The sequence below is a fragment of the Papio anubis genome, chromosome 13 (assembly GCF_008728515.1).
Source record: "Papio anubis isolate 15944 chromosome 13, Panubis1.0, whole genome shotgun sequence".
NCBI classification, from domain to species: Eukaryota; Metazoa; Chordata; class Mammalia; order Primates; family Cercopithecidae; genus Papio; species Papio anubis.
Window position 1 is genome coordinate 25,213,759 of NC_044988.1, and position 10,478 is coordinate 25,224,236.

Consider the following 10,478-nt stretch of genomic DNA (forward strand, 5'->3'; position numbering starts at 1 on the left):
CCACGAGTTTCCCTTTGGGGTGATGAATATATTCTTTTTTTTTTTTTTTTTTTTTTGAGACAGAGTCTCACTGTGTCGCCCAGGCTGGAGTGCAGTGGCACAATCTCCGCTCACTGCAAGCTCCGCCTCCTGGGTTCACACCATTCTCCTGCCTCAGCCTCCTGAGTAGCTGGGACTACAGGCACCCGCCACCACATCCAGCTAATTTTTTGTATTTTTAGTAGAGACGGGCTTTCACCGTGTTGGCCAGGATGGTCTCCATCTCCTGACCTCATGATCTGCCCGCCTTGGCCTCCCAAAGTGCTGGGATTACAGGCATGAGCTACTGCGCCCGGCCCAATTTTTCTTTAAATTCATGAATCAATGGGCTACAAATAAACTGATATTGACACAGTTGGGTTTTAAGGTGGGGTTTGCTGAGAAAGGTTTGTTCTATCAGACTAATTTTTTTTTTCTTGTTTTCTTTTTTGGAGACGGAGTCTCGTTCTGTCACCCAGGCTGGAGTGCAGTGGCACAATCTTGGCTCACTGCAACCTCCACCTCCCGGGTTCAAGCAGTTCTCCCCTGTCAGCCTCCCAAGCAGCTGGGATTACAGGCACCCGCCATCATGCCAGGCTAATTTTTGTATTTTTAGTACAGACAGGGTTTCACCACGTTGGCCAGGCTGGTCTTGAACTCCTGAGCTCATGATCTGCCTGCCTCGTTTTTGTATTACACATCACATTCAGCACACTTTACTGACTACCTACTATGTGCTAAAACAACATGACAATGTTGAAGGGGCCTTAAGGACAATAGAGTTTTGGCCCTCTCCATGACAGAAGACAGCAGGGACTCCTGGAGAGCACAGACCTTGGACATCAGACAGGCATGGCTCTGAGTCTTGCCTTTGCCACTTATTTGCTGTGACTGCAGCCAAATAACTCTCTGAGCCTCCATTTCCTCATTTGTAAGTAGAGATGATGATGATGATGATGATGATGGTGATGGTGTCCTTACCTTGTCTCAAGGTTGTTGATTTGTAAGGGATTTGGCAGAGTGTCTGAAATACAGTATGACTTAGTGTTACCTTTTCTCCAGTTCACCTCTCTTTTTCCAAAAACTTTAAATCATTTCAGTGAGTGAGAACATTCTGTAAAACTAAGTTTAATCCAAGGCAAATTGGAATAATTACTTCAGAAAAAGAAAAATAATAACATACTATCTCACTTGCCTCACAACTCTATCAAGGTACTATTAATCCACATTTTCTTTTTTGAGACAGAGTTTCGCTCTTGTTGCCCAGGCTGGAGTGCAGTGGCACGATGTTGGCTTACTGCAAGCTCCGCCTCCCGGGTTCACGCCTTACTCCTGCCTCAGCCTCCCAAGTAGCTGGGACTACAGGTGCCTGCCACCACACTCAGCTAATTTTTTGTATTTTTAGTAGAGATGGGGTTTCACTGTGTTAGCCAGGATGGTCTTGATCTCCTGACCTCATGATGCGCTCACCTCGGCCTCCCAAAGTGCTGGGATTACAGGCTTGAGCCACTGCGCCCAGCCTTAATCCACATTTTTAAATGAGGATGTTGAGGCTCAGCTATGTCAGAAAATTTGTCCAAGTAAGTAGCACAGTTTTTATTTGAGTTCACATAATCGGACTCTAGAAATCATGTTCTTAACTACCTGTAAAATACTGATTCGAAATTTATGAAAAATTTTATGGAAGAACAGAGGAAGGGGCAATTTATTTCAACTTCGGAATGGTGGTCAAAAAACCTTTGTGAAAAAGAGAAGATCAGAGCTGGGCCTTAAAGGGAGAGCAAGATTTCATTTTGAGAGAAGTAAAATGGAAATAGGGATATAAAAAGGAGGACTATTCCAGGCAGAGAAATTGGTGCCAACAATGTGGAGGCATAAAAAAGGACATGATGTGCTGGAAAACAGGGAGAAATTTGCATGGATAGACATCCCTTGGCTTATGGATACAACATGGTGTAAACCAGTCTCGGTAATCCTATTCCCACTTGCCAGACAGAGAAATGACGTAACAGAAAGAATTAGAGAACAGGCTGGGACCAAATAATGTAATGTCTAGAACCTCTTCCAGGACATTTGAACCTTAGAGGCAATAGATGGCTACAGAAGAGGGAGATACATGATACTACCCATGGTCCAAGAAAACAATTGTCAGTAATGTGGGGGAAATATTAGAATGAGAGAAAACAGTTAAGTGTCTCCTGTCATATTTTAGCTCAGAGACAGTAAAGAGCTGGATGGGGGCAATGGAAGTGAATATGCACACAGATATCCCAGAGGAAAATTGGCTGGGCTTGACTATTGATATGGGTGCCCAGAAAGGCCAATAAGGAGAAGAAGGAGAAGGTAGCTATCACTGTAAAGTGTAAAATATTGTTCATTGAAAAGCAGTGTAGTAATGAAGGTGCATTGGGCTGCAATGAACAGTACCCAACTAACAGAGATTTGGACAATAAAGACATTTCATATCTCACAAAAGAAGTCTGGGCTGGGTACGGTGGCTCACACCTGTAATCCCTACACTTTGGGAGGCCAAGGCAGGTGGATCTCCTGAGGTCAGGAGTTCAAGACCAGCCTGCCCAACATGGTGAAACCCCATCTCTACTAAAAATACAAAAAATTAGCCGGGCATGGTGGTGGGTGCCTGTAATCCCAGCTACTCAGGAGACTGAGGCAGGAGAATCGCTTGAACCCAGGAGGCAGATGTTGCAGTGAGCTAAGATCACGCCACTGCACTCCCCAGCCGAGGCAACAAGAGCGAAACTCCATCTAAAAAAAAAAAAAAAAGTCTGCTGGTAGACAGTTCCAGGGGTAGTTCAACTGCTCAGTGATGTTAGAGAATGGGCTGCTGTCTCTAAAATCCCCTTAACCTTTTCTTCACAGTCTCACGTGGTGGCAGCAGCAGTTCCAAGTATCTTCTCTTCATATGAGAGTATCCAAAAAAGGCAGGGCTTCTCTTCCTTCACATCCTAGAAGCTTCTGAGCAAACTTCCTGTATGTCAGAATGTTACCATTGGCCACCCTCAGCTACTAGGAAGCTGGAAGAATAAGTATCTGGTAAATGGAGATAGGATTACCGTGACTGGCTTACACCATGATGGATCCACAGGCTGAGTCTATTATGGGCTGATCAAATTCAGGTGTTAATAACGAAAAAGAGGTCATGACTGCTGAGTGGGTAGCCAACAGTGTTTGCCATGAGCATTTTGAACAAGCAATCAGCCTTCTAGAAAATGGGAATTTGCAAGGTGATCTTGTGATAATTGGGGGTGAAAGCACCTTTCTGATGAAAGCCAAGCTCCTATTCAGCAGCCTCAGAAGGGAGGGCTTAGCCCAATTTCCTTTCTCAGGACCAACAGCATATTTTGAGTTGCTGAGCTTGGCAGGAAGGTGGAGGAAAGGATGATACACAATAACTAGGATTTGTGATTCAGCCTGAGAGAACTTCTGTAAAGTAGTCTCAGGTGAGAAAGAACTCTTTCTCCTCCCAGCAGTCTTCAGAACTGAAGATCATTGGCTCACTCTTTTCACTAGGGCTATATAATCCTCTTTTGCATGTTCCAATCCTAACAGGTCCAATTCAACTACCACTTCCTTCAGGAAGCTTTTCCTATCACTGGTCAACCTGTGCCCCACTGTACTATTTACAAACATTTACAGACATTTTGCAACCACTCTTGATGCACTTGCCTTCCAACCTTACATATGGAAGCTATCATCAAATCCAGTCAACTTGATCTAAATAGCTAATGATTCTGTCCACCTCTCTCCATCTTCATTGCTGACAATAACTGCTGAAGTCTAATGGACATGTACTACATGCCAGGCATTATTCTATGTATTTTACACTTATTAATCCATTTTATCCTTTCAACAACCCTATCAGGTAGACCATAATAATTACTTTATGCATAAAGAAATTTGGAGATACAAATGATAAGGAACTTGATCAAATTCACATAGGTAGTAAGTGATAGTGGTACTGTTAGAAGTTCATATCTCAATTGATAACTACACTGCCTCTCTCATCTAAACCACATTCCATTTTACCTAAATACTGCAACAGGCTCCTATCTGACCTCTTTGTCTGCACTCAACTTCTTTTCAACGCATTTATCCTGAAGTTAAAATGACCTTTATAAACCACAAAATATAATCATGACACAATTCCACCATCCCCGATGCCCTCAATAACGTAGCCCTGCCTACCTGTCCTGCCTTACCCTGTGTTAGCCTTCTCCTCAACCTTTGGACTCTAACTACCTTGACTGTTTCATTCCTTCTTACTCCAGGGCCTTTGCACAGGCAGTTCTCCCAACCTAGAAGGCTCTTCTTTACTTCAAATCCTGTCCACCTTACCTACTGATATGGTTTGGATGTGCCTCCATCCAAATCTCATCTTGAATTATAATTCCCACGTGTTGTGGGATGAACCCAGTGGGAGATAACTTGAATCATGGGGGCAGTTTCCCCCATACTGTTCTTGTGGTAGTGAATAAGTCTCACAAAATCTGATGGGTTTATCAGGAGTTTCCGCTTTTTCATCTTGCTCATTTTCTCTTGCCACCATGTAAGAAGTGCCTTTCACCTCCCACCATGATTCTGAGGCTCCCCAGTCATGTGGAACTGTAAGTCCAATTAAACCTCTTTTTCTTCCCAGTCTCGAGTATGTTTTTGTCAGCAGCATGAAAATTGACTAATATACCTACTTAACTTCTCATTGTTCACATCACAATTTCAATGTCACTTCTCACTAGGGAAAGCTTCCCTAACAAGTTCAAGTTCTGATAGGTCATGGAAGATTCTGTTAATTTATTACTAGATCATCAACCTCAAGAGGGCAGGGCAGTATTTGCATACTTTGCTCATTAATTTATCTCCAGCAATAAGCCCAGTGTTTGGCTTAGCAATGAGTCCACTTTTATTACAGCTACAAGTCTTAGCTCCCTTGCCAAAGTGCAGATTTGTTGAGGTCTGGGACTGTGCCCTAGAGAAGCAAGCAGCTATAATAAAGAGAACATGGCCTTTGGCCCATACTAATTCAAAATCCAGCTACACCATCACCATATCTGAATGCATGACCTCAAGTCTCAACTTCCTCATCTGTTAGTGGGAATAATGGCATTGTCAAGTCTAAAAGAGATACTAAAGATAGCATGCTAGTGAATCTAGCACTAAATGCTTCTTGATCTTTCTTCCCAGGTGCATCTTTGGGTCCCAGAGGGTCAATGACACAAGCAGTGAGAAGAAAAAGCTAAGGTTCTGCGACTACCCCATACAGTTCATCACAGGCCATGGCTTCCTTCTCTACCACTTAGCATGTCAACCTGTGAAAACATGCAAAAATGTCACAGTGAGCAAGTGGTTAAGGATTTGCTAGGAGGCAAAGGGAATAGAATGAACATGGTACATGTTAAGTATCCACTAAGTGCCAGGCATTTTCATACGTTATCTCATGTAATACATAGCAAAAGGAAATCTGACTCTACAAATGAGGAGATGGAGGCTCAGTCAGGTTAGGTCTCACCTATGGTCTCAGCACAGGTAAGTGGTAGAGACTCTGACCTGAACCCAAGTCTCTATTTCTCCATTGGACTTGCTCCTGCCACCCCAGGGCACAACCCCAAAATTAATCTCTTCCTCACTTGTTTCTGGGTAAGTGTGCATTAAAAGGCCCGAGGCATCTTTATGCATCTTTACTGTCAACCCGACCCTGATGTGTGTGGGAAGAATCAGGCAACTTAGTAATATTTGAGCATGCAATATCTCAAGATTAAATATTTGCAAATGAATTAAACATGTTAGAGTCTATATTCTTAAAAGCTACATGCTACTTGAGCAGAAAGTCTAACTCTGTATTTTGCTTTATATCAAAAAGTTGGCTAGATAATTTCTTTTAATTAACCTGCTTTCGAATGAGCTTTAATTTAATGTATTAAGAGCAGTCAGTCATTAGCATTCTCTGGGCCTAAATGAAGTTATACAAAATAAGGAATAAAGTCTAAAAGGGAGACCAGAAGGACAGAGTAAGCTGTGTGCCCTCTTGCTGAGATGCTACCCCAGATCTGAGCTTGCAATGGAGAAATAAGCTCCTGATACTTCACACAACTTGTTCCATCACAGGAACTATGTGCTACAGTTATTCAAAATGTAATCCACCCGCTACCTGCATCTGAATCTCCTGGGATGCTTGTTGGAATGCCACTTTCTGGGGCTTACTCCAGGTCTATAGATTCAGAGTCTCTGTAATGCAATCAGCATATTATCCCCTTGGCACCCTAGATAATGCAGCTTCACGGATTCATTTGCGGGTTTTGGGGCTCTCTACAAAAGTCAGCAGGCTAAAACTTTACGGTCATTGGCGGTTGCTGACTTCACCTGCAATCACAGCTGGCAGCACTTTGGGAGGCTGGGGTGGGTGCAGATCACGAGGTCAGGAAGATCAAGATTATACCTAATACCCAGGTAGAAACCAAATATACAACAAAAAATACAAAAAATTAGCGGAAGGAGGTGGCTGGCGGCGTAGCGCCTCAAACACTCGAAGGGCTTTGAAACAAGGATAATAGGCATAGGCACAGGAGATGATGGAAGCGTAGAACTAGGTCACCCACCAATAAATGAGACTCAACACAGATCATATGCATTCAAAGCATATTTCTTTGTTGAGGTATATTTTCTTTTTTGATTGATATTTATCATGTATATTTTCCCGCTCTAAAACAAGACATTCTCTCCATTTTCGGGAAATGCCGGTGTCAACATGCATGGCATGCTCCTCTCTAAACTCTAAAAGCAAGACATTTACTCCGGCAAGTAGGTGTAGAAGTTTTGGCAATGCCATACAACTCTAAAAACAAGACATTCTCCATTTCGAAATGGGGGATGTCAAGTTTTGAAACATGTATGGCATGCCCTCTCTAAACTCTAAAAACAAGACATTCTCCATTTCGAAATAGGGGATGTCAAGTTTTGAAAGGTATGGCATGCCCTCTCTAAACTCTAAAAACAAGACATTCTCCATTTCGAAATAGGGGATGTCAAGTTTTGAAACATGTATGGCATGCCCTCTCTTTAAACACAGCCAGGCATCAACTGCCTTGCACCTAGAAGGAGAGGAGAGCAACAGTTAGCAATCCACTGGTTCAGGAGCTCTATATCATACATTCCAGCCAGTGACTAACTCACCTTTGTATTCAATTCCTAAGTAACTTTGTCTCGTGGCGGAAGGGCATGTTTTCTAAATTTATAACTTCAGTATGATATTTAGTTAGGAATAGACTCCCTGACTCAACTACTAATTGCATGTTCAGGAAACTCTTTTTTTTTTTTTTTTTTTTTTTTGAGACGGAGTCTTGCTCTGTCACCCAGGCTGGAGGGCAGTGGCACCATCTCGGCTCACTGCAAGCTCCACCTCCCGGGTTCACGCCATTCTCCTGCCTCAGCCTCCCGAGTAGCTGGGACTACAGGCGCCCGCCACTATGCCCGGCTAATTTTTTACATTTTTGCATAGAGACGGGGTTTCACTGTGTTAGCCAGGATGGTCTCCATCTCCTGACCTCGTGATCCACCCTCCTCGGACTCCCAAAGTGCTGGGATTACAGGCATGAGCCACCGTGCCCGGCCAGGAAACTCTTTTATTCTTCTTCTGTACAAGCAACACAAAAGGTATTTTTTAGATAAATTACTTCTTTTTCTTATTCCTCTCCATTGGTAAAGCCAGTCGCCTGCTACCCTACCAATTAAAATTCTGGATGTGGGAAATTAACTTTTAAAAAAGAAACCTAAGAGTTGAACAGCTTCTTGTGATTAAACTAACACCTCTAATCTTACACCAGTTTAGCAGTATCGTTCTTTTGCTTCCTGGGACTTGCCCCAAACCTGAGTTCCCTGAAACTTGAGGACCAAGTCCCCAAGCATGGGTTCATCAGTCTCAGGGTTTACCAGAATTTCCCCATTTGGGAGAGCTCTGAGTTTTATCACCTTGGAAACACAACACCAGGCTCCCTGAACATGCATAAAGAGAGTATTTTTTAAAGCATCATGAGAAAACAGTGTTTAGTTACCCCCAAATGTAAGAGTCACGATTCAAAACTGTCACCGACTCAGCGGCATCTTAGTCAAGAATAGTATCTTCAACTTGACAAATCACAAGTATGTGTACTTTTGCTAACCAAACTGGTAGTTGGAAAACAGCTCAAAAAAATCCCATCTCCATATTTATTTTATCATTTTTTCTTCTAAAAATGGAATGGCTTCACTTATCAAACTTGCCAGGCCATGGCTGATATAGTCACTATATGTGTGTATGGAACAGGAAATATTAGACATCAAGTTACCTGTGTCCTTTGTAGAAATCCTGATTTTGGAAAAGGAAGTGTAAAAGATACATTCAAAGAAGACATTTTGAACGTTAAAATGGAACTGCTTGCTTTGATGCAAATGGCTATGGAGTGTGTGTGTGTGTGTGTGTGTACGTGTGTGTGTATAAGAGAAAGAAAGACAGAAAGGAAAAGAGATGGATGAATTATTTATTTCGGACTATCCGTCTAGTATTACAAGTTGTGGAGCCTGCATCGTTAGTATATTATCTCTGTTGAATGATAGGGTGAATGAAATCAGTTCTATTTGTTCTATGTTCTGGACACGCTAAACAACATCGATCAAATGACCCCTCCTCTTATTTCTTTCACAATAAATTCAACCACATTTATGGAGAGCCTCCTGTGCCAGGCACAGTGCTAGGTGTTGAAAACAAAGATGATTGAAGCAAGATTGAAGATTATTGTCGGTATTTTAGGATTGGAACGGGGGGCGGGGGAGCGGGGTGTGACATCCTTGCTCCCGGCTCTCCCGCAGCCCGGACTGCTGTCGAGCCAGTTGTGGCGTTAGCACGCCACTGCTCCCGGCTTCTGGGAACTCCCCAACCAGCCCACGAGCCTAGCGCCAGGGTTCTGTCTGCGTTGCCCAAGAGCCAAAGACTCAAGTTAAACTCCGGAGCCGCGGCGCTCCCTGCGCACCGAGCGAACCCCGGGCTACGCGGAGCACCGCGCCGGGTTCCTTGCACCTGTCCTCCCGCCCGTCGGAGTGCGCTCGAACCCGCGCCTGCTTACTTTGCCGCTGTCGCTCACGCCGAGGAGGTGATCCCGCAGCACCTCCATGGGGCAGGTCCAGGTGGAGTGGACGAACGTCCCTCGGAAGATGTGAGCCAGGGGCGGCATCTGGGCGGCACACATGTCAGCGGCGGAGCGCAGCGCGGGTCTGCGGGGCGAGGAGGGCGCACGCGGAGGAGACGCAGCGGGGCTCTCTGCAGCTGCGGGCGGCTGCCTGGCGGACACCGGCTCCGGCCTTGTCCTGCCCCCGCTTCCCCGGGCGGTTGCCGGTACCGTGCAGGCCGCGCCCAGGGGCTGGCTCCCTACCTCCTCAATGCCAATAGGATTTTTCTCCCGCGAGTTGGCTCCGCGCTCCCGTGGGGTGTGGTCTTTCTCCCCACCCTTGCGTTAGTTTTGGGTGTGTTAACTCTTTGAGTTATCAAGATCAACCACAGCTGAGGCTCACAAGATCCGCTTCCTCCACCTTCTGTGAGTTGTGTCAGCCTGGCTCCTCTGACCCTTCAACTCTTACGATCACTTACTTCTTCAACCTGTAGCACTCAGGTCCTGAACTTGCATTAGTTCAAGGACAGGTGAAAGATCAGCTGGGGCTGCCTACCTTATGACCAGTTTCATTTTCAGTTTCTGTGGACTGCAGAATTCGTATTGGTCCTCACCTGGAAGGTTCTGGAAGCATGTCTTACAAAACGTCTCTGGTGAACTGGGTGTCATTGTGGACCCCAAGGTTCCTCTCTTCACCTTGAGGCTAATGTTTTTGGTTCTTGTATTTGTCCGCAAACAATCCCAATACCAATTTTCTCGTGTAAAATGAATCTCTTTTATTTACTTCCAGTTGCACCAGGGGAGAAAATTAAGTTCTTAAGTCAAATAGGCAGTAATTGTAGCGTGGGCTCGGGTGCTGAATTGGGAATCAAGAGACTGTGGACAAGACACGTGGGACTCGGTGTCCTTATCATCCCCTCTTGTGAAAATGGAGCTAGGTCATAACTAGGGTCAGCGTTCCCACCCTAAACAATGACCACTGGGTCCTTCACTAAGTTCTCCATGAAGCCCAGCTGGCTTCCATTCAGGGCCCTCTAACGTGCTCTTCCTTCTGCCCGTAATGCCTCTTGTGGCTCTTCACTTGGCGGCTCTTCTCACCACTGATTTGTCTCGAATGTCAGGCTCTTTGGAGTCACCTTTCCTGACCACCAAGCTAGTGGCATCGGACTCCCAGCAGTTTCTACTCCACTAATCCATCTTGTTTCTGCCATTGCATTTATTGTATCCATCCTTATTTATTTCGTGATTTTTAGTTTACTCCTGTTTCCCTCTCCCCAGTGTACACACACACACACACACACTCTCACA

General features: G+C 44.7%; 1 protein-coding gene across 2 annotated transcripts in view; it reads right to left on the reverse strand.

Annotated features, from left to right (window-relative positions):
* GDA (guanine deaminase) overlaps nucleotides 1-9,669 on the reverse strand; it is a 130,166-nt gene extending 120,497 nt beyond the window's left edge. Inside the window, exon 1 of one of the 2 annotated variants that reach the window (XM_003911802.5) lies at nucleotides 9,129-9,669. In XM_003911802.5, the coding sequence (XP_003911851.2) occupies nucleotides 9,129-9,251 (123 nt within the window). In that variant the 5' untranslated portion in view covers nucleotides 9,252-9,669. The remainder of the gene's footprint in view (nucleotides 1-9,128) is intronic. The other variant, XM_009188938.4, reaches the window with a different exon arrangement.
* Between the last annotated feature and the right edge of the window lie 809 nt (nucleotides 9,670-10,478).